Source organism: Procambarus clarkii, chromosome 32 (assembly GCF_040958095.1).
Source record: "Procambarus clarkii isolate CNS0578487 chromosome 32, FALCON_Pclarkii_2.0, whole genome shotgun sequence".
Classification (NCBI taxonomy): domain Eukaryota; kingdom Metazoa; phylum Arthropoda; class Malacostraca; order Decapoda; family Cambaridae; genus Procambarus; species Procambarus clarkii.
This window is the reverse complement of record NC_091181.1, coordinates 4,287,078-4,312,528: the sequence shown is the minus strand read 5'-3', so window position 1 is coordinate 4,312,528 and position 25,451 is coordinate 4,287,078. Positions and strand designations below refer to the sequence as shown.

The 25,451-nt window shown below is 40.7% G+C and overlaps 1 protein-coding gene across 1 annotated transcript; it reads right to left on the bottom strand.

Annotated features, from left to right (window-relative positions):
- Nucleotides 1-14,832: 14,832 nt before the first annotated feature.
- On the bottom strand, nt 14,833-24,819 carry LOC123767450 (micronuclear linker histone polyprotein-like). The gene is made up of 5 exons (XM_069334739.1): nt 24,778-24,819; nt 21,469-22,726; nt 18,849-19,097; nt 18,194-18,344; nt 14,833-15,223 (listed from the first exon to the last, which is right to left on the bottom strand). The coding sequence occupies exons 1-5, from the start codon at nt 24,817-24,819 to the stop codon at nt 14,833-14,835; spliced, it is 2,091 nt and encodes a 696-aa protein (XP_069190840.1).
- Between the last annotated feature and the right edge of the window lie 632 nt (nt 24,820-25,451).

Sequence of the window (25,451 nt, the reverse complement as noted above, 5' to 3'; positions counted from 1 at the left end):
GTTGGTAGCGTACAGCTGGGACAGGAGGAGTGGGCTGCTACTGTCTCTACTGCTACTGCTGCAGGGGACTACACCGACGTGTAGCAGCAACAGGGGCTTGGAGCACAGTCCCAGAACGTCCGCTGACCGGCCAGGGACTAGATGCACTAACACCGTAGGTTGCTCGAAAGTCTTTTATACCAGATCAGGACATGCATATGAAAGCTCGTTGCATTAATCGGCAGGTGTTGGGTTCCGTGACACATGGTGCACAAGGCACACCCCTCGCCAAAACCCTCATTGGTTATTCAGGCAGTTGTCACGATGTGAAGGGAGTCCAATTTATCCACGCTTACTAAACAGAAGCATTTTTAGGAACCTATTCCCTCTCACCTAGTCATATATATATATATATATATATATATATATATATATATATATATATATATATATATATATATATATATATATATATATATATATATATATATATATATATATATATATATATATATATATATATATATATGTCGTACCTAGTAGCCAGAACGCACTTCTCAGCCTATTATGCAAGGCCCGATTTGCCTAATAAGCCAAGTTTTCCTGAATTAATTGTTTTTCGACTACCTAACCTAACCTAACTTTTTCGGCTACCTAACCTATAAAGATAGGTTAGGATAGGTTAGGTAGGGTTGGTTAGGTTCGGTCATATATCTACGTTAATTTTAATTCCAATAAAATAAAATTGACCTCATACATAATGAAATTGGTAGCTTTATCTTTCCATAAGAAAAAAATTAGAGAAAATATATTAATTCAGGAAAACTTGGCTTATTAGGCAAATCGGGACTTGCATAGTAGGCTGAGAAGTGCGTTCTGGCTACTAGGTACGACATATATATATATATATATATATATATATATATATATATATATATATATATATATATATATATATATATATATATATGTCGTACCTAGTAGCCAGAACGCACTTCTCTGCCTACAATGCATGGCCCGATTTGCCTAATAAGCCAAGTTTTCAAGAAATAATTGTTTTTCGGCTACCTAACCTACCTAACCTAACTTTTTCGGCTACCTAACCTAACCTAACCTATAAAGATAGGTTAGGTTAGGTTAGGTAGGGTTGGTTAGGTTCGGTCATATATCTACGTTAATTTTAACTCCAATAAAAAAAAATTGGCCTCATACATAATGAAATGGGTAGCTTTATCATTTCATAAGAAAAAATTTAGAGAAAATATATTAATTCAGGAAAACTTGGCTTATTAGGCAAATTGGGCCTTGCATAGTAGGCCGAGAAGTACGTTCTGGCTACTAGGTACGACATATATATATATATATATATATATATATATATATATATATATGTATTATATGTTGTTGAATATGACAAAAAGGGACATATTTAACTATTCCTCACTCACTCCCGCATCCCCTCGTCCTCTCCAACAATCCCCCCCTTCCCCATCCCTTTGTCCTCCCCACTCTACCGTGTCCTCGACCTTCTAATAATTTCCCACTCCACTGTTCCCTCGTCTTCCCCACAATCTTCCACTTCCCCGTCCCCCTCGTTCTCCCTACCATTCCCCCACTTTCCCATCTTCTCGTCTTCCCTACCATCCCCCACACCCCTGTCCTCTTATCCTCCCCACCATTTTCCACTACACTGTCTCCTCGACCCCACCATCCCCAACTCCCCTGTCCCCTCGTCCTTCCCACCATTACCCCCTCCCTTGTCTCCTCGTCCTTCCCATTATCCTCCCCTCCTGTCCTCTCGTCCTCCCCACCATTCCCCACTCCGTCGTCCGATGCATTCCCAAATGATCTAATGTTTCCATCAGAAAATTGGGAACATCAAATGATCTGATGTTCCGATCACTTAAATTTAAGAAAAACAGTTAAAAAATAAATGAAAATTAATGAAAAAAAAAATAAACTATACTCACAAAATGAACTGTATGATAAACAACACAGCTCAATTCGAATGCAATTTCACACAAAATAAATGAATCACAATGAAAAGAAATAGAAATCTATGAAAATTTAATTTATCAATGAAATTGGAAACATTGAAATGGAATCAAAACATATTTAGTACAACGTGTTTTGCTCTTACGTGCAAAAGATGGCGCTGTTTCTTAAAAATGAATGTGTTTACCTGGCATAGGTGTGGCATCTATACTTTTACTTATGAAATGAACGGTATGGTAAGCATCACAACTCAATTCCAACACAATGTCACACAAAATAATTAAATCAGAATGAAAATAAATCGAAATTATTTGAAAATTAAATCGTACCTATTAGCCAGAATTGAAATCATTTGAAAATTAAATTTATCAATGAAATCGGAAACATTGAATTGGAATCATAACATATGTAGTATATCGTGTTGCTAATATGTGCAACAGATGGCACTGTTTTTCAAAAAAGCGTGCTTTTACCTGACACAGGTGTGGCATCTATATAGCAGGTATATAAAAATACGAACGTATTCGAATGGAATATTGTGTTAAAATTTCAAGCAATCAGTGAAGAACTTTCGGAGATTACAGCCTGTTGTGCTTTTACGTCCAACAGATGGCGCTGTTATAAAAAAAGCATGTTTTTTTCGTGTCACTGCTAAGGCATGTATATATATATATATATATATATATATATATATATATATATATATATATATATATATATATATATATATATATATGTGTGTGTATATCACGAAAATAAACACGTGATTAAGAATGTGACAATGTCAGACCACGAAGGAAAACTGAAACAGGAAATTTCCTTAAGTACTTTCGTATATTAAATACATCTTCAGAAGGTCATTTTACAGATCGAGTGATGGGTATAAATAGGCAGGAGAGAGTGGTGAAGTAAGGTGAGGTACAATACTTGGACAACGCAGAAGGCCCATTGGCCCATCAGATGCACCCAATTGGCCCATCCGATGTAGCCCAATGGCCCATCTGATACAGCAGACATACAAGCATAATACATAGGTAATTATAACATAAAGAGGTAAATATATACAATAAATTAGTGAGACAAATGTTTTTCAATGATTCTACTTAAATCGCCCTTTAGCTGATCTATTAGAAATGGATCTAAGTTATATAGACCACTGCTAATATTCAAATTACTTTCTTTGGTGATCTGTATCAAAGCGGATTCAATTATGTTTCTGTTATAGGTGCTTTTACAATTTGTTATTGAAGACGCACTCTCCCAATCAATTTGGTGAGCTTTTTCTGACAAATTTGTCAGAAAATATATATATATTTCCTCCTATATATATATATAATTCCTCCTGTTTTGCGGGTGAATTCCGTGGGACTAGCATTCTCGTGCAAGGCTGGTTATCCGGCCATTGAGTTGGTGATGTGCGACATGCTTCGTGTCCCGGTGGAGGCTGTATATGGAGTTGAGCTTGTTACGGCCCACCGGAGGTGGAGTATCCGGACTTCCTCCGGCGGAACGAAGGGCGTTCGTTGCAGTTGCCGGATGGCGCCGGCTCCGTTACGGTCTCGGACCGAAGTGGGGCCCTGACATATGTCAGTGTGCACAGTGCGCCCCTGGTGATGATGTGGCGATTCCGGGTGCTTCGCGCTCTACGTCGCTGGTGGTGGCTGATGTCCATGTGTCTGCTGTTGACGATGGTTGTGCGTCTTGACTCTCAAACCGTTAGAGGTGGGGGGGAAGTGGGGTGAACGTTGCCCCCCCCACCCACCAAGTGAGACAGTGCGCCACTGTCTTTAGGCCTCCCCCTCCTTGTGACGTCATGGGACGCCTGAGGGTGAGTGAGGCCTGTGATTGGGTTAGGCACCTCTGCTCCGAGCTGATTTTGGCGCGAACAGCTGTTATTGTAGGCGGCACCATGGTGGTGTGCCGGCTTCCTTCTGATTGGTCAAGACAAAGTAGGGGGGAGATATGGGCATTTTGAGTTTCCCTAGCCCGCGAAATCGGTAGTTTGAGCTGGGTAGCAGGTGGAGGAGGACGTAGATGGGTGGAGGTGGGAGTCTCCCATCTCCACCCACGTTAATCACGGACGTTACCATGTTGTCCAGCAGGTATGGCACTCCTGCCATCCCGGGTTGTGTCTAGGCCCAATTTTCGTGAAATTTGGGGCTGATGAGGTACGGAAGGACCAGTAAAATAGCCTCAGAGACAGTGGGCACCCATGAGGCAGCTGGCAGAGCCTCATGGTGTAACAGGTGGTTCAAATAACCTGTCTAGTGTGGATGGACAATTGGTGGAATCAGGGCAGTGTAATTGTGGTGAGATTACAGGCCCCTGTTGGACTTTGAATTCCGCCAGGCGGCGTCAGTGTGGTGACGCCGCCAGCCATTGTCACCCGAGTGTACGAGCGAGCATGCTGAGGATGGGGTGTAAAGTGATCTCCCCAAACACGTGTGTATGCTAGTGGGCGCCAACCAGCCGCCCGCGGGGCCACCCGCGCCACCCACTTTGGCCAGCAGCCTGGAGGGGGGGGCACCCACCCAGGTCCCCCGCGCGGCCAAACCCCCAGCTCAGCCGGGTGGCGTGCTATGACGTCATGCGCTACCTGTGGTCACTCCTTAGGGCCACGTGGTTAGGCCACCTTCCCCTGGACATTCTAGGGCCACACCTCGCACGAGGAGCGAGCTAGGTGTTTACAGCCAGAGAGGTAGTGACCAGGAAAAGGATTGTGGTGAATACCAGGAGCCGTGAGTACTTTTAAAAGTGTTACAAGTGAGGGAGCAGCTGAGTGACAGCTGTCAGTGGCACGTCCAGGTGACTGGTAGGGCGGTACCTGGAGATGGATGTTGTACACGGTACCACACTGTAGTATAAAGTTGTATATAAGTGTGTAGACTGACTCGAGTATGTAACCGGTCAGTGTAGAGATTACCATGTAAATGATCCAGTTGTCGATTCTATATAATCGGTCAGACTGGATTAGTGCGATGGAAGTACCAGCATGTAAAATTCAGCTCCTGCAGATGTCTGATATCAGGTACCTGTGTAAAAATGTCGTCAACATACCTGCAGTATATGGCCGGTTTCAAGTTCATGTCGACTAAGACTTTTTGCTCGATGGTACCCATGTAGAAGTTTGCAAATAGGACACCTAGGGGAACAAAAAAAACGGCCAGCCTACTCATGAGAAACTCTCCAGACACAAAGCAGAACGCTTTAAAAGAGACCAACGTCGTCTATGCCTTCAAATGCCCTCTTGGGGACTGTAAGCCTCAAAAAACTCAGTATATAGGCAAGACAACAACATCTCTTTCCAGGCGTTTAATGATGCATAAGCAACAGGGCTCCATTAAGGAACATATAGTCTCTTCCCACAACCAAACCATCACCAGAGAAATCTTAGCAAACAACACAGAAATCATCGATAGATACAGCGATAGCAGGCGGCTTGACATCTGCGAGGCACTACACATCAAGAAGTCAACACCAGCAATCAACACCCAATTAATGCACAGCTATATTCTACCCACTTCAAGACTCCACTCCAATATAGAAGCATCAAGAAATATGGGCCAATAGGCCCTTTGCAGTTACTTCCATTCTTCCCTTTAACTTACAAAATATTATACCCATTGTTTCGTGTTCTGTCATGTGTTGAAAGTTTGCTTTCACCTCATCCAAAACTGTTGTAACATATCACCTCATCCAAATGCAGGTATAAAATCGAAGATGTTTAAACTCTGTTCAGTTATAGTTGTGTGTGTGTAAACAAAAGTCTTTGAAAATGTAATAAGTTTTACGAAACGCGCTCAAGTGTCGCGTCAGACTAGAAATAAAAATGAATTTTGGAGAATTGATTTTTGAATTACCATCAACGGTGAAAAGAAACGTAAGAAAGATCGAGAAAATTCGTGAAGAATTATTAATCTTACTTTTTCGGTCATATTTAATAATATATATATATATATATATATATATATATATATATATATATATATATATATAAATACATATATATATATATATATATATATATATATATATATATATATATATATATATATATATATATATATATATATATATATATATATATATATATATATATATTAGTATATTTTGGTAGCAGTCTTTCCTGTAGACATATATTATTAAATATGACCGAAAAAGTAAGATTAATAATTCTAACACGAATTTTCTCGATCTTTCGTACGTTTCTTTTCACTGTTGGTAGTAATTCAAAAATCAATTCTCCAAAATTCATTTTTATTTCTAGTCTGATGCGACACTTGAGCGTGTTTCGTAAAACTTATTACATTTTCAAAGACTTTAGTTTACACATACACAACTGAATAGAACTTACACATCTTCCATTTGTTTATATCTACATTTGAGTGAGGTGGATGGGGTGAGGTGGTATTAATAGGGTATTAAATTCCTAAACACAAGACAGAACACGAAACAATGGGTATTGAATGGAAGTGATTGTAGAAAGCCTATTGGTCCATATTGCTTGATGCTTCTATATTGGAGCGGAGTCTTGAGGTGGGTAGAATATAGTTGTGCATTAATTGGCTGTTGATTGCTGGTGTTGACTTCTTGATGTGTAGTGCCTCGCAGCTGTCAAGCCGCCTGCTATCGCTGTATCTATCAATGATTTCTGTGTTGTTTACTAGGATTTCTCTGGCGATGGTTTGGTTGTGGGAAGAGATTATATGCTCCATAATGGAGCCCTGTTGCTTATGCATCGTTAAACGCCTAGAAAGAGATGTTGTTGTCTTGCCTATATACTGGTTTTTTTTGGAGCTTACAGTCCCCAAGAGGGCATTTGAAGGCATAGACGACGTTGGTCTCTTTTAAAGCGTTCTGCTTTGTGTCTGGAGAGTTTCTCATGAGTAGGCTGGCCGTTTTTCTGGTTTTATAGTAAATCGTCAGTTGTATCCTCTGATTTTTGTCTGTAGGGATAACGTTCCTATTAACAATATCTTTCAGGACCCTTTCCTCCGTTTTATGAGCTGTGGAAAAAAGTTCCTGTAAAATAGTCTAATAGGGGGGTATAGGTGTTGTGTTAGTTGTCTCTTCAGAGGTTGCATGGCGTTTCACTTTCCTTCTTATGATGTCTTCGACGAAACCATTGGAGAAGCCGTTATTGACTAGGACCTGCCTTACCCTACAGAGTTCTTCGTCGACTTGCTTCCATTCTGAGCTGTGGCTGAGAGCACGGTCGACATAACCGTGTCGACCGACCGGGTCCTGAAAGATATTGTTAATAGAAACGTTATCCCTACAGACAAAAATCAGAGGGTACAACTGACGATTTACTATAAAACCAGAAAAACGGCCAGCCTACTCATGAGAAACTCTCCAGACACAAAGCAGAACGCTTTAAAAGAGACCAACGTCGTCTATTCCTTCAAATGCCCTCTTGGGGACTGTAAGCCCCAAAAAACCCAGTATATAGGCAAGACAACAACATCTCTTTCTAGGCGTTTAACGATGCATATGCAACAGGGCTCCATTAAGGAACATATAATCTCTTCCCACAACCAAACCATCGCCAGAGAAATCCTAGTAAACAACACAGAAATCATCGATAGATACAGCGATAGCAGGCGGCTTGACAGCTGCGAGGCACTACACATCAAGAAGTCAACACCAGCAATCAACAGCCAATTAATGCACAACTATATTCTACCCACCTCAAGACTCCGCTCCAATATAGAAGCATCAAGAAATATGGACCAATAGGCTTTCTACAATCACTTCCATTCAATACCCATTGTTTTGTGTTCTGTCTTGTGTTTAGGAATTTAATACCCTATTAATACCACCTCACCCCATCCACCTCACTCAAATGTAGATATAAACAAATCGAAGATGTGTAAGTTCTATTCAGTTGTGTATGTGTAAACTAAAGTCTTTGAAAATGTAATAAGTTTTACGAAACGCCCTCAAGTGTCGCGTCAGACTAGAAATAAAAATGAATTTGGGAGAATTGATTTTTGAATTACCACCAACAGTGAAAAGAAACGTACGAAAGATCGAGAAAAATCGTGTTAGAATTATTAATCTTACTTTTTCGGTCATATTTAATAATAATATATATATATATATATATATATATATATATATATATATATATATATATATATATATATATATATATATATATATATATATATATATATATGTTAAGATTTCTTTTGTGATGGTCTGGTTGTGAGAGGTGATTATATGTTCCTTTATGGAGCCCTGTTGTTTATGCATTGTAAATCGGCTGGAAAGAGATGTTGTTGTCTTGCCTATACACTGAGTTCTTTGGGGCTTACAGTCCCCAAATGGGCATTTGAAGGCATAGACGACGTTGGTTTCCTTCAAGGCGTTCTGCTTTGTGTCTGGAGAGTTTTTTCATGACTAGGTTGGCTGTATTTTGGTTTTATAGTAAATCGTCAATTGTATTTTCTGATTTTTGTCTGTAAGGATAACTTTCCTATCAACAATATCTTTCAGGACTCTTTCCACCGTTTTATGAGCTGTCGAAAAGAAGTTCCTGTAAAATAGTCTAATAGTAGGTACATGTGTTGTGTTAGTTGACTCTTCAGAAGTTGCATGGCATTTTACCTTTCTTTTTATGATGTCTTCAACAAAACCATTAGAGAAGCCATTGTTGACTAGGACCTACCTTACCCTGCAGAGTTCTTCATCGACTTCCTTCCTTCCTGAGCTGTGGCTGAGAGCAGGGTCGACATAAGCGTTTACAACACTCCTCTTGTACCTGTCTGGGTAGTTACAATTGTCATTGAGACACATTATTATGTTTGTGTCCTTAGCGTAGACTGCAGTGTGGAAGCCTCCGCTCTTTTCCGTGACTGTTATATCTAGAAAGAGCAGCTTCCCATCCTTCTCCATCTCGAAAGTGAAACTCAACACAGAATTCTGCTCAAATGCCTCCTTCAGCTTCTGCAGACGTCTGACATCAGGTACCTGTGTAAAAATGTCATCAACATACCTGCAGTATATGGCATATTTCAAGTCCATGTCAACTAAGACCATCTGCTCGATAGTGTTCATGTAGAAGTTCGCAAACAGGACACCTAGGGGAGAACCCATGGTGACCCTGTCTACTTGCTTAAACGTGTGCCCATCTGGGCTCAAGAAGGGTGCCTCTTTAGTACAAGCTTGGAGTAGTTTCCTTAATCTCTTTTATGGTATGTCAAGAGAAGCCGGATCACGATACACTCTGTCCGCTATCATCCCGATTGTTTCATCCACAGTTACGTTGGTAAACAGTGATTTTACGTCCAACGAGGCTCTTATCCATGTTGCCCGTGTTCCCCACATTAAATCAACAAATTCTTTTGGAGTCTTCAGGCTGAAAGCACAAGGTACATACAAGGTACATGGTCAGCAAGCCATTGAGTTGCTTAGCCAGTCTGTACGTGGGTGTGTGTATCTGGCTGATGATTGGCCGAAGTGGGTTTCCAGGCTTGTGGGTCTTGACATTTCTATACGCATACCCAGGTTTGTATTCCCCAATAACCTTTGGCAGGTGGAGTCTGGATTTCTTGGCGTTAACAGTTTCGATTACTCTGTTTACCTTTGAGTTCAATTCGGCTGTAGTGTCCTGTACCTGTACCTTGGTCCTGTCCCAAAGCGGCCTGTACTCCCACTTTGAGCTCGGGGGGACAGTATGTTGCTTCTGTATTTGCCTCGAATCTTTCCTCCTTTTGCAATAAGTTCTGCCTGCAAGGTGTCTTTAGTGGTAACCTTCTTTTGCGTCTCGAAGTCGAATATGTCGTCCATTAGGATCTCCGACTCCACTTTCCAGGCCATCTCACTTGGTCTGGATATAACGTGACAGTTTATATTCAGATTTAGGAGAATGATTTGGTCCTCAGTGAGGTTGATTCCAGCTAGGTTCAAGAAGCCATCTCTGGGTCGTGGAATTGCTGTGGCTGTTGCTGAGCCACAGCAACCTTCCCCTGTCTCCCAGTCCTTCCCCACCATTCCCCTCGCCCTCCAAACCATTCCTCACTCCTCTGTCCCCTCGTCCTCCCAACCATTCCCCACTCCCCCATTCCCTCGTCTTCCCAACCTTTCCTCACTCCCTCGTCTCTTTTTCCTCCCTATCATCCCCCACTCCAGCATCCCCTCGTCCTCCTAACCATTCCCCACTCCACCATCCCCCTCATCCTCCCCACTATCTCCTACTCCCCCGTCCCCTCGTCCTCCCAACCATTTCCCTCTCCTCCATCCCTTCGTCTACCCCACTCCCCTGTACCCTTGTCCTCCCCACCATTCTCCATTCCCTTGTCCCCTCGTCCCCACCATTCCCAACTCCCTGTCCCCTCGTCCTCCCCCATCATTACCCCCTCCCCTGTCCCCTCGGGTCTCCACCATTCCCCACTCCCATCCCCTCGTCCTTTCCACCATTCCCCACTCCCTCATCTGATGATCAGATGATCTGATGTTCCCATCAGAAAATTGGGAACATCAATTCCCAATTCTGTTTAAGGCTATTTTGATTTATAGATGTATAAGTATATAGATTCATTTAAATATGCGCAGTTTGGGTATATTATATACGCATTTGCGTATTTAAATATACGCAATCCCTTCCCCCAATACTTTGGGGGAGGGATTTCTGGTCTGTATTTCATCTGGGAATTATGTATTGTGGGGCTGGGTTTTCATCTAGTAAATCGAGGCTCTTGGGCCACCAGCTGTGGGAGCGGTGCGTCTCACCTTGGAGTAATCTTACTGACATTGGGCCTTCTAACATTTTGATATTGTTCCACACCCTGATGGCTTGATGCTGTAGTCTGATGTTTAGTAGCTATATGTTCAGGAGTTCATGGAGCTCCTGGATTGTCTGATCATATTGTGGACGGTGTTTAGCTGCTCTCCTTAATGCCTTATTTTGCACTTCTTGTAGTTTTTTGCATGTTAGTTTTCTTTAAGGTGTGTAGTGGTTCTCGGGGATATTCTAGATGCGGCGAAACTAGAGCCTTATATAGGTGTATGTGTATGTTTGTACTGAGGCTTCGGAATCTCCTCAGTTTTCCTAAGGCTGCTTTGGCTTTGTTTTGTCGGTCCCCTTACGAAAATTTTGATCCCTGTTCTATTGATTGTGAATCCCAGTATTCTGCCAACCTCCGCATATTGTATAGGACGATTGTCAAGTATAATGGGATTCGGATTTCTTTTTGCAATGGGTATTATCTGGAGGGAAGGAAGGAATTATCAGGAGAAAGCGCCAAGCCATTATGAATATATAGCATGTATTATCTGGAACTTTTGTTTGTGCTAATTTTCCATTGCTTCTTAAAGTTGTTTATGAATTCAATTGCTGCCTTGGTCTTGTTGGATAGTAGCGGCTTTGATGGTCCTGGTTTGCATATTATTTGGGTGACATCGTCAGCGTATGTGATGTATTCTCCATGCTGGGGTTGGGGTAGGTCAGTTGTATATATGTTGAATAGAGTGGGGGAGAGGCAGTTTCCTTATGGTACTCCACTTTTAAATTCTATGAAGTCACCCAAGCAGCTGCCGATATTAAGCCTAGCAGTTCTCTTCTCTATAAAGCTGCAGAGAGTAGCAGTAAATCTCTGTGGGAGTCCTAGCTCTTATATCTTATATTTCAGGCCTGTGTGCCAAACTTTGTCGAAGGATTTCTAAACGTCTCTAAGCACTATATTACACTGATCTCTTTTCGACATTACGTTAACTATTTGCTCGTAGATCAGGGCTATAGCTGTATGGGTCCCTCTGCAGTTTCTAACCCATGTTATCTGGTGTTATACTTCGCTTCCTCTTCCATGTACTTCACACATCTCTGATTATTTTTTTTTCGAATATTTTGCTTGATACTTCGAGGAGGGAAATTGGTCTGTAATTTTCAGTTTGTGTTGGAGGTTTTCCTGACTTGTGGATTAATCTGATTGTGGCATTCTTGAAGTATGTGGGGACTAGTCCAGATACAAGAGCTGCATTTACTATACATGTGTATGATGGAGTGCAATCACTGGTAGGTAGGTTAATACCATCTTATTTATCCTGCTACTGAACTGGCGCCTTGTTATTGAAACCTATTATTGTTTTATGGACCTCAGCAATAGGTATGTGTTTCATAAGGTGGCATTCATTGCGACTATTGTTAAGGTCTATTGTTTGCGTCGAGAGTAGTGTTGCAGGTCTGTTATCGACTTGAGTAGTAAAATATATAACGAAACAAGTATAACAAGGCTAGTAGGTGGGGCACAAGGACCTAGACTCGTTTTCGAAAGCACCATTAGGAAAGCGCTCACACACTCGGGATTAATAAAATACATGTTGTTCTGTAGAGTTTACTGTCCAGAACAGTTTTTGTGTGTAAATGCTCAGTGCAGCACTCAAAAGGCCAATACCGGACCGATCTTGTGTGTATAACAGTCATATGCATGTGATAAAATAAAATTGAATAAATACATTTAACTTGATAAGAAAGTAGTTTTAATATATATAATATATCAGATTGTGAATGTGATATTTAGGAAATACTTCATCAAAGTGATGATATAAACATTACATAAAACTATCAAATATGTCAGTTCACAGTTTGCAACGAAAATGCATTTGAAACGAATTTTTTTGTTACATAATAAGGAATTAACATTTGTGCATTTCATTAAACAAATCTGTGTGTCATAATATGGAATTAAAGATCTGGTTTTATTTATCTTGCTTTTAAGGTGTTAATGTTTACCTTTAACATTTGTTAATGTGTAGATTTACCATGTTTATATTTGTACTTCTAACATGTGTTAACCATGTAATTTAATCATGAGTTAATGTTTCCTTTACAATGTATTAATGTGTACTTTTAACATTGTTCATGTGACTTGTAACATATGTTAATATGATGCTTTTATATTTGTTAAACGTATATTTTAACAAGTTTTAATGTGCACTTTTGAACAGGTGCTGATATATACCTTTAAATGTGTCAATGTGTGCTTTTAACATGTGTTAATGTGTATGGCCGAAGAAAACTATTAAACAGCTAATTAACTATATTGTATCATTCATACTAATAAGTGACATTTGACTTCCGTATATTATGCTGATATTCCCTACTCTTATTGAAATTCCGGTTGTAATCACTGAAGATTTTCTATTTCTTGTTGTAGTTCTTCTAAATTGTTTCACTTACTGTTGTAGTACTGTTAGCTGATAGCTATACTACCGTTCATTTTTGGTTGTACAACTCGAGGTCGTTGAGCTTGATACACTACACTTTTCAGGTTGAACTAGAACCAGATGTTGAGCCAGTTGTACCACCCGAGGTTATTGGACCCGTTGTACCACCAGAGGCTGTTGGACCCGTTGTACCACCAGAGGCTGTTGGACCCGTTGTACCACCAGAGGCAGTTGGACCCGTTGTACCACCAGAGGTTGTTGGACCCGTTATACTACCAGAGGATGTTGGGCCTGTTGTACCACCAGAGGTTGTTGGGCCTGGTGAATGTACCTATACCTTGTTTGACCAGGTGTAGTACCAGGTACTGTTGTACCCTGTGGAGAACCTGGGCTTGAAGAACCCGGTGCAGTTCCTGTGGTTGATAGAATGGGGAATGCTGAAACTGAAGTGGTACTCGGGATTGCTGGAGGCGGTGTGCCTAACTGGGATTGTTGCCAGTGGTGTTTCCGTGGGAACGATTGTCTGGGTTGGTGGGGCTGGAGGTATAGTTACCGTGGTTCCTCCCTTTTGGCTGATGCTCACCTGAACTACTGTGATTTCTTCCACTATAGTGGCTCTCAGAGTTCTTGCATCTATGACGATACTAATAATATCGGTAACAGTTGTTATCACCGTCGTCCGAAAGGTCTCATCGGGTATATATTGTTTAGTAATAATACTTTGTGTTATTGTAGTCGCCTATGATCACCGCCGTTATCAGTTGCCCGTTCAATGAAGTTAATGCGTCAATGTACCTAGTTTTATCACTAACTGAACTTGTGTGATGATCGTTGTAATCTTGATGATTTTCATCTGCAGGGCTGCGTTTTCTTCTTCTTCCTCCTCCTATCGATGCGTTAACTGCGGCCACAAGGCTAGCCAGCTGACTCTGAAGGATTTGAAGATTTGTAATAGCGTTGTCTGTTTGATTTAAGGCGCTTAGGAGTTGGCTAAGTTGCGAAGTGAGACTCGCCAATGTTGCATTGACGGTTGAATTGTTGGCCGTAGAAGTTATGATGGCTGTAGTAGTTATGTTGGTACTCGGAGTAGTTGGGTTTGGTGCTGAGGTTGTTAACTGGCAACTGACCAAGGACTCCGGGGTGATATCAGGGGCGAGATGGTAGGTACAATCACAGTGGTTCCTCCGAGTTGGCTGATCTGTGCCTGAACGGTGTTGATCTGGTCGACCGTACTGCTTCTCTGTGTATTAGCAGCAAATATAGCTTTGTTGACGCTGACTAGAGCAGACTGTGCGCTTGTTAGCAGGCCTGAATTGACTAACAACGACCGATTAACTGCGCATGATAATATCTGGGCTAATTTGGTCTGCGCCACAATTAGCTGGGGAAGGAAACCATTGGCAGAGGTAAAGTCACTATTTGCCAACGCGTCTGTTGTGTTGTCGATGATATATTGGATCAACAGAATTTCTTGTGAGGTGCTGCGTCTCCTCCTCCCTGCTCCAAGTATTGCGTTAATTGTGGTAATAATGTTATTAATTTGAACTTGAAGGGCTTGCAATGTTGTTAATATATTAGTTGTACCGTTTTAGAGTGGCGAGTAACAGGTTGAGTTGCAAAGTGAGATTAGCCAGTTAATGCTGTATTGTTCACTGTAGTTGTGGTGACTACAGTAGTTGTTGTATTTTACTATAGTAGTCGGTCGTGTTGGCTGAAGTAGTCGTTGGGTTGGCTGTTGTAGTCGTCGTGTTTGCTGCTGTAGTCGTCGTGTTGGCTGAAGTAGTCGTTGGGTTGGCTGTTGTAGTCGTCGTGTTTGCTGCTGTAGTCGTCGTGATGGCTGCTGTAGTCGTCGTGTTGGCTGCTGTAGTCGTCGTGATGGCTGCTGTAGTCGTCGTGTTGGCTGCTGTAGTCGGCGTGTTGGCTGTAGTTGTCGTGTTGGCTGCAGTAGTTATCACACTGGTTGCCAATGTTGTCACGTTGGTTGAAGTTGTTATAGTGTTTGTTGCAGTAGTTGAGTTTGCTGCAATAGTTGTATATGATCTTGAGGTTGTTGCATTTGACACTTGGGTTGTTGTCGAAGCTGTATCAGTCGAAAACGACAAAAAATTTAACGTTAGTAAGTACAAATTAAAACTGTACATATAAGTATTTTAAATAGGGATTATTAGATAATAATATTTCATTAAACAAAGCTTACAGAGATATTGATATGCACGTGAATGAATGTATTTATATCTAAAAGAGATCGTCTGTTGAATTGTTTGTTCGAGCTTAAGGGCCAGACACTTGGAGGTAGTTAACCTCACAAAACTTTACAGGGTGATTTATGTGTGTATGGCTGGTTTCTAATTGGTTAGTGTCGACCCCAATGCCTCTCATTAAGTAGGACTGACTCCTATTGCGACTATCAACAACTATGAAGCCTGAAATATGGGTTTGATTATCCTTAGTGTTAATATTAGATATTTCTTCTGTTATCGACGTTGAATCAATGTATATAACATTGATTCAACATTGGAAAAAGAACATAATGAAGAAAAACAGGAAAGAGGAGGAGAGAACGTATGAGAGGGATGGAGATGAAACGTGAGACAAAGAAAATGGAAGGCAAGAGGAAAGGGAACGGAATAACTATTCTGTTCTCTCTCCCTGAGAGTCTAGTTTCTAACCAAACAAGGTTAGATGCCAGACTTTTGGGGCTAGCCTCTTGCAACTCTGTATAGTGAGTGTTGATTTTTAGTCATGTAGGGTGGGCAGGGTCGGCCCCTTTGCCTCCCTTGAAGGAGCCTCGGCCTCCACACCCCTATCCAAAAGTCTATATAAATGTTCAGCCAAAAGTACGTAGAATTAGCATCATTTAAATATTTGTGTATTCATGCATTAACATGCAAACGAATGTTCAGGCGACCGATTTGCATTCTCGGTACGACCTTTCGATTATGGTGATGTAGATAATGTGTAGTGAAAATAATTGTATTCATAGCGGGATATGTGTTGAAGAAGAGGCGAAGCTTGTAAGTTGAGATGGTTATGGCACGAAAATGTTTGCAGTGATGAAGACAGTGTTGTAAAAACTGTTAAAATGATGTGGGGGAGATGTGGAAGGTGTGTGACAAGGATGACGCAGAGGGGTATGTCAGAAGAGATGGGAAGAGTATGTGTGGGGGGGGGGGGAGGGGGGAGGATGATGGTTAGGGTAGGTGTGGGGAGACCTGGGAGAATGTGTGGGAGAGGCCTGGGCACAGGGACTACCCGGGTGTTGCCGGGTACCCCGTCCAGAACCAGAGATAAATGTTTTAGCAATTTCACTGGGCATCACATCCTGATATGTTTATGTTATTAGTTATATGAAATATTTGTTTTGAATATATTTGTGACACAATAGTCCGAAAAATTTCATTTTAAAACAATTCAGTGACAAAGAAAAATATTGGTTTTATGTAGAAATTTTTGTTCAGGTGAGAACCAACATATAAATTATTTACCGATTTCATATCCTGAAGCCAACACACACACGCACACATACAAACACACACACATACACACACACACATACACACACACACAGTACCTAAGTACCCTGGAGTACCTAACTACAGTACCGGGAGTACCTAAGCAACAGGACACAGCGAGTCACGTGAAGGGTGAGGCCTCGGAGTGGCGGGGAGTCACCAGTGGAGTCCCAAAGGGATGAGTCCTTGGACCTTTACTGTTTCGGATATACGTAAATGATCTCCCAAAAGAAATTGATACGTTCGTCTCGAAATTTGCTGATGATGCAAAAATTATGAAGAGGATCAAGACAGAGGAGGATAGTATGAGGCTACAAGAAGACCTAGACAAACTGAAGGAATGGTCCGACAAATGGCTGCTAAAGTACAACCCAAGTAAATGTAAGGTAATGAAACTTGGAGGAGGAACAAGGAGGCCAGTCACTGGATACTGAATGGGAGATGAAGTCCTTCACGAAGCGGAAAGAGAGAAAAATCTAGGAGTTGATATCACGCTAAACCTGTCTCATGAAGCCCACATCAAAAGAATAACATCAGTGGCCTATACGAGGCTGGCTAACATCAGAACTGCTCTCAAAAACCTGTGTAAGGAATCCTTCAGAACCTTGTATACCACATACGTAAGGCCAATCCAATCCGCGCCTCGAGCCCGTATCTAGTCAAGCACAAGACGAGGCTGGAAAAAGTTCAGAGGTATGCCACTAGGCTAGTCCCAGAACTAAGAGGCATGAGTTATGAGGACAGACTAAGAGAACTGCACCTCACGTCACTGGAATACAGAATAGCTAGAGAAGACATGATCACCACATACAAAATTCTTAGGGGAATTAACAGGGGTGGGCAACGATGGATTATTTAACACGGGTGGCACACGCACAAGGGCACACAGGTGGAAGCTGAGTACCCAAATGAGCCACAGAGACATTAGAAAGAACTTTTTCAGTGTCAGAGTAGATAGTAAATGGAATGCACTAGGAAGTGATGTGGTGGAGGCTAACTCTTGACGGTTGAGAGGCGGGACCAAAGAGCTGAAGCTCACTCATATAAGCAAGCACAACAAGGTGAGTACAACTAGATGAGTACACACACACACACACACACACTCAAATTTTTTCAGTGTCAGAGTAGTAGAATATGGAATGCATTAGGCAGTGATGTGGTGGAGGCTGACTCCATACACAGCTTCAAGTGTAGATATGATAGAGCCCAATAGTCTCAGGAAACTGTACACCTGTTGATTGACGGTTGAGAGGCGGGACCAAAGAGCCAGAGCTCAACCCCCGCAAGCACATCTAAGAGAGTACAACTAGGTGAGTACAGTGAGTATACCTTTGATACAGTACTACGTAGATGGGTACTATATAAACTTGAGAGGCTGGCGGGAGTAGACGGAAACGCACTATCATGGGTAAGGAATTACCTAGCAGATAGGTGTCAGTGACACTGAGGGGCGAGGAGTCCGACTGGCATAGTGTAACATACGGGGTGCCTCAAGGATCGTTGCTGGGACCCATTCTATTCCTTATTTATGTAATTACTTGATTACAGGAGTTGAGACTTTTAGGTTGATGTTTGCAGATGATGCAAAACTAATGAAGAGGGTTGAGACAGATGAGGATTGCAAGATTCTCCAGGACGACTTGAACATGTTGAAGAGCTGGTCCGAGAAATGGCTGCATGAGTTCAACACTAACAAGTGCAAGGTGATGGAAATGAGAACAGAAGCCTTGGGACCGAAAGGTCAATACACATAGGAGAGAAACTATCTCCCTGTAACAACTAGAAGAAGAGACCTGGGAGTGGACATAACACTGAACCTAAATCCATAGACTCATATAACGAAAGCCACAACAGAATGATGTCCGCCGCATACGCTGGCAAAAGTTAGAATAAGAGACACTTGAATAAGGGGGACAGTTATCTACAAATTAGCTACCATTAGAATAAATATGTATCAGAAAAAAAAACTCCCAAAATCAAACGAGTGCTGTTATAAAGATTGCCTTTAAGAGTACTTTGAGAAGCTGCCGAAACTTTGGCAGTTGTACATGGTCTTCCAAGGTGGCTATTGAGGTTAATATCAGTTACTGAAGTCTAGATTCCAAACAGCAACCATGAAAAGTAAATATTTAATGTAAATCCGATCACAGATGTTCAAGTATATGCTTAAGTGATGGTAATCGGATGTCTTACCTGGATAACAACAGAGACAGTTGGTTCCCTTGCAGCCCTTTTTGTTTATCAATCCTGTGCAGAGTTTCTTATTGTCGACACAGTGACCACCAAGAACATTGCAGGCGCTCAATGGCTTGCAAGCCTTGACACAGCAGACGCAATTCTTCTTGGAGCAGCCCTTGGCTATCTGGCGCTCCTTCGTCCCGCACTTCTTCTTGCACACGCCCTTGTATTTCTTACACTTCTTTTTGGGTTTCAGTGCACAAGCTGTTAGGAAGATAATTATTACAAACTTATGTTCAATAATACTAAAAGAATATAAATATTTTGCTATCTCAGTATTGGCTTTCATATAAATTTAATCATTGTCTTTATTATTGTTACTATATTTTATTATTGTTTTCTCTAGAGCTATACGGAATGTTATGAAAGTAGGAGCATTATGTGAAAAAACACAAACAATTGCAGTACATAAAATGACGGGAATTAAAACTACAGAATTTTGCATTATTCCAGACTATCAATTCGTAGCCTATCCTCTCTCTATGAACCTGATCATAGATATACAGTCCCTAAATATAAAAGAGCATTGCAGGCGATGAGTCACAATAACGTGGCTGAAGTATGATGACCAGACCACACACTAGAAATTGAAGAGACGACGACGTTTCGGTCCGTCCTGGACCATTCTCAAGTCGATTGTGATGAGGACAGGTAGGAACAGGAATTAAATAGGCAAGAGAGAGCTGAGGAGGAAAGTCAGGTGTAGGGGATAGTAGTAATGAGAACTGCAGCAGGCCTATTGGCCCATACGAGGCAGCTCCTATTATAACCACCGAAGGAGATGGTAATAGGAAAAAGAAGAGGATAGTAAGGGAGCGTAGAAGACAATGAACTGAATGAAATGACAATGAAATGAAGACAATGACAATTCCTGCCTCTACTCTACACAGACGCCGTCTTGTAGAATCGGCTCTTATTAACAATGTACCCAACATGAACTTGAGTCCTGGCTTTGTTGCTGTGGACTCTTCCCTTTCACAGTATATACTCAAATGCTCTAATCTTTCTAACAAACGTGACTTAACATAAGCTTTCCCCCTTCCATTTCTTTCTTTCTCTTTCCCTTTCTTTCTCTCTTCTCCCTTTTTCTGTTCATTGTCTTCTACGCTCCCTTACTATCCTCTTCTTTTTCCTATTACCATCTCCTTCGGTGGTTATAATAGGAGCTGCCTCGTATGGGCCAATAGGCCTGCTGCAGTTCTCATTACTACTATCCCCTACACCTGACTTTCCTCCTCAGCTCTCTCTTGCCTATTTAATTCCTGTCCCTACCTGTCCTCATCACAATCGACTTGAGAATGGTCCAGGACGGACCGAAACGTCGTCGTCTCTTCAATTTCTAGTGTGTGGTCTGGTCATCATAAAAGAGCATTGTCTGAGAAAGCTGATAGAATCGTAACTACATTTGCAGATGTGTCTTGAATGAATACCCTGTGATAGAGGTGACCAATGCACAATATTACATCACTGTTGGTAGATAAGAATATTTATAAGACAGAGGATTTGAGGATAAATAGTAGTGGACCCCAACAGATCCCAAGTAAACAGCAGGGGGACCGAAGAAGTGTACGTAAGGTCAAACATAAAGCTGTAAAGTGGCAAGAAGAATGATTATTAAGGTAAAAAGGAAAGCAGCAACAGTGACAAGTAGAGCGGAAGCAAATGAATGGCCGGCTCTACAATATGCAGCTCGAGCTCTGCTCGTCTCTGCGATCACAATAACCTGCTTGAGAGAGTCCTGGGTATTATACTAGAACATTGTTGTCAGAAGTAAGAGCGCTGAGCTCAGAGGACAGTTTAAGAGATCTGAATCAGACAATACTAGAGTCGAGTCTCTCTCAGTACGTGACTTCCGGAAGGAGAAATTGTCGTAGTGATGTCAAACAACTTTACAAATAAAATACTGTCACAACTACTTACTATAATTGAGAGTCCAGCAAATGGGTCATATAATTATCTACTTAATGATAATTTTGGTTTCAATATTCTTGTTCCACATTGTATCACTTAACCTAAATTCCTTCTGATAGATCTAGTTTGAGGCCGATGTATGTATTTCAAATAAATTCATGTTACAGACTTAAAATATATTTTTGAGCAGGTTTTGTATCTATCCATAGAACAGACATCAGTCATCATATGTATCTGTGCAAATAAAGTTAACTACAAATAAATCTTGAGCAAGTTTCACTTTCAAGTATTAGACTAATAGCTGAGACATCCAGAAAAAGCTAACATTCTTATCCTAAGCTAATTATTAAAAAGTATTATAATCGCGAAATTATATTACTATCCCACGTATAGTGGAGAGACACACTACACACAGACATCACAATAGCGTGATGCATCATATGAACAAATCCACAAGGGCTATGGCGAGGGTTCGAACCCTCGTCACAGCCCTTGTGGATTTGTTCATAGTGGAGAGATAATGGATAGATGGATTGAATCACCAGGCACAAAATGTAGAGGCAAAAGTTTTATTGTTAAAAGCAACTGTCATGCTAATAACTTCCTGCTCCTTCCATTCCAACAAAATGAACCCATCAAACATTGAAAACAAATAGACACTTACGTAAGAGGCAACACTCGCACGACTTCCCCTTGCACTTGACAGCGACAACTTTAGTCTTGCAGGTCTTTTTCTTCTGACACTTCCCGCCGGCTTGAGTACACTTTTTGTGAGGTTTGCACTTTCTTTTGGAGTCAAAATCGTCACCATGACTCTCACCCGAAGCTGGATAACCTTTCCTCCCGTCAGACTGCTTCCCTTCCTCCTTTACTGCCGGCTCGTCACCTTTCTTACCCGCCTTGGATTTACTTTTCTTGGGCTTTTTATTGTTTTTTTTAGAGTTCTTGCTGTTTTTAACTTTGGTTTTATTCTTCTTGGTATTTTTGTGTTTCTTGCGTTTGTCCTTATTTATGGTTTTAAGGTTTTTCTTAGTTTTTTTGTTAATTTTCATCTGGTTCTTGCTAGCTTTGTTTTGCTTCTTTTTGTGTTTATTCCCCTTTACTTTAATGCCTTTAACTTTCTTAGCTTTCTTCCCATTCATCATATTCCTTTGTTTATTTGACGCAGGCTTCTCATTTTGATTTTTTCGGGGTTTTGTTTTCTTTGAGTTTGTTTTCATTGATTTTTTATTTTTTTTCTGTTTTCGGCCGCCTGTCTTTCGATTTTTGTGTTTCGACTCTTTTAAATTTTTTCTTGATTTCTTCTTTTGTTTTTTCTCTGTAGTAACTTTTCGTCCCTTAACGATCTTTTTGGCAGTGGGAACTTCTTTATCAGTCTTGTCACGTCCCTTAGCAGCCTTCTTGACAGTGAAAACCTTTTTGCCATTCTTGACGCGACCATCTTTCTTCTTCTTCTGCCGCCGTTGTTTGCCACGTTGGAGTTTATCCTTATTCTTGCCTCCGCGATCTTTCTTTCCGCTCTTGGTGCGACTAGTTTTTTTCTTACTCCTGATGGGTTGATCTACACTATTCTTTATGCCTTTCTTGCTTCCTCGACGTTTTTCTCCTTTCCTTTTGATAGAACTTTTCCTCCTCTGCCCTTCATGACGCTTTTGTCCATTCTTGGTGCGAAAACTCGTTTTCTGTTTTTTAGTTCGATGTTTTAACGATTTCTTAACATTTTTAGTTTCTTTTTTCTTGGAAGGAACAGGTTTTCCTCCATTCTTGTCTCGGCGACCTGTTCCTACTTCTTCAATTCTGCCGTGACCAACACTTTTCCCGCCATGTTTGTCAGTACCTGTATCTCTTCTTCTCTGAGTCAGCAGGTCTTGACCATTTACCTCCTGACGATTTGCTACATTTCTTTCCCCATGCACCTGTTCCTGCAGAGTGAAAATACTTTGAACAAAACATATTATATATACATGCCCGAATGCCCGAAACGCTTTGCGTAATAGTGGCTTTAGGCATTGTATGTACTAGCTCTACCTATAAGTCTACCAATCCTTGTAAAAATTTATTGTATGTATGTACCTTACCTAAATAAAATTGTATTGTATTGTATTGTATTGTACACACACATATATATATATATATTATATATAATATATATATATATATATATATATATATATATATATATATATATATTATATATATATATTATATATTATATATATTATATATATTATATATATATATATATATATATATATATAATATATATATATATATTATATATAATATATATATATATATATATATATATATATATATATCAATCCTTCCACGGAGGAAGAATTGAGACAGGAATTTCCTTAAGTACTTTCGTATTTGATAAAAAATCTTCAGAAGAATGGACTTACATAGATTTATATATAAGGGGAAAAGACGTGAGGTGAAGTACAATGTCATTAATGAGATGAAGAAATATTAATAAGGTATTAGTGAGAAAAATGTGTATCAGTGATCCTACTCAAATCGCCCTTTAACCAATTAATCAAAAATGAATCCAAATTATACAACCACTGCTAATGTTAAAATTATATGATTTTGTAATATGTATTAAAGCAGAATCAATTATGTTCCAATTGAAAATGATTTTACAATTCGTTACTGAAGAAGCGTTCTCCCAATAAATTTGCTGAGAACTTTCTGATATATGAACAAACAAAGCATTATATAATTGGCCATTTCTTACAGAGTGACATGTGACAAAATTCAAAATTTTAAATCTTTAGATGTTCCCCCTACATAGAACCTATTACAGTTTTACTAGGTGTTTTGTAAATGACGCAATTATCATTACGAGGGCTATTTCTAACTAATAATTTTCCAACAGTATTTTCGTAATTAAACTATACATGTATATAAAAAAGTTTCAAAGCCTTGACAATATTTTCGAACCTAGAAAAATATAGTAAACATAATATATTTTTTTGGGTGAATTTTCTCACTACATATAACATTATAATATGTATGACGTTCTTTGTTATGGCAAACTTCGAAAAAACTCGGTGGATAACAAAGCTTGAGATCAATAGAATCAATATTCTTGAACTCTTCATCCAAAATTTTTGGAGTAACAACACGAAGAGCTCTTAGATAGAGGAAAAATAGATTGTTTCACATTGTATCTATGCCCTGAGAAATATTGAACATAACATAAACTATTCGTAGGCTTTCTGTAAATACTGAATTTTAGTGAAAAATCTTCCCTATGAATAAGAATATCTAAGAATGGCAAACATTTGTCAATTTCAGTCTAGATAGTAAATATTATAGAGATGACTTGGTCATCACGTTTAGCTACAAATTCGTCTGAACTTATATTTGCAGGCAATATTTACAAGATATTATCAACATATATATAAATATATATATATAGCCTACATTGCCGACATTACGGATGAAAACGCCCTGATAAAACTGGACTTCAAAAATGCTTTCAATCTGGTTAGAAGGGATGCAGTACTCAGTGCGGTTCATCGCCTTTTTCCTTCCCTCTACCCATTTGTAAACTCATGCATCTAACTCTGCTATTCGGGGAACATGAAATTGAATCACAAGGTGTCCAACAGGGTGACCCCCCCCCCCTTGCTCCTTTTCTTTTCTTTTTTGCCTAGTCATCAAGGAAGTCACCGATAACCTGTCCAGTGAGCTCAATATTTGGTTTTTGGACGATGGTACTCTAGCCGGCTCCCCAGCCTCACTCTTGGACGACATAAGAATAATTCAGGAGCAAGGAGCAAGCCTAGGCCTCACCCTGAACCCTTCCAAGTGCGAAATAACCTCCACCAACCAGCACATAATAGAGAAAATAAAGGTTGTTTTGCCTGACATTCATACAACCAACCCTGAGGACAGCACACTCCTAGGTGCTCCTCTTGGAAGGAATGCCATCAACGGGGTCCTTGGTAAGAAGATCACTGACCTGAAGAGGATGAACGAGAAGATTGAAGACATCGATGCTCATGATGCACTTTACCTCATCACCAGAGGCTTGTCTCTCCCCAGGCTGACCTACTTTCTAAGATGTTCGCCATCTTTCAACAATATTAAATTAGAAGAGTACAACAGCTTGCTGAAATCAACGCTAGAAAAAGCCCTCAACATTTCCCTCAGCGACTCACAGTGGAAACAGGTCTCCCTTCCTGTCAGACTCGGGGGCCTTGGCATGCGCACAGGAACACAAATTGCTGTACCAGCGTTCCTGTCCTCTTCAGTGGGGTCTGACAACTTGTTGAAGGAAATCCTACCTGAACACCTAGTTCAACAGGCAGGGGTACATGATAAATGGCTCACAAACTGCACAACCAAATGGGTCTCTCTCGCAGGACCAGCACCTCCAACCACCGCCTTTTGAAGCCCATAAGCAATCCAGCTGGAATCGCCCCATTGCCGACCAAGAAGCTGCGACTTTGCTAGAAGCTGCGACAACACCACATGACACTGCCCGACTTAGAGCTGTAGCAGCGCCCCATGCAGGTGACTTCCTATTAGCAACCCCAATATCAGCAACCGGCACCCGTCTCACACCGCAGGCCCTCCGAATTGGCGTGGCTCTCCGCCTCGCTGCCCCAATTCACACCGAATACAGGTGTATTT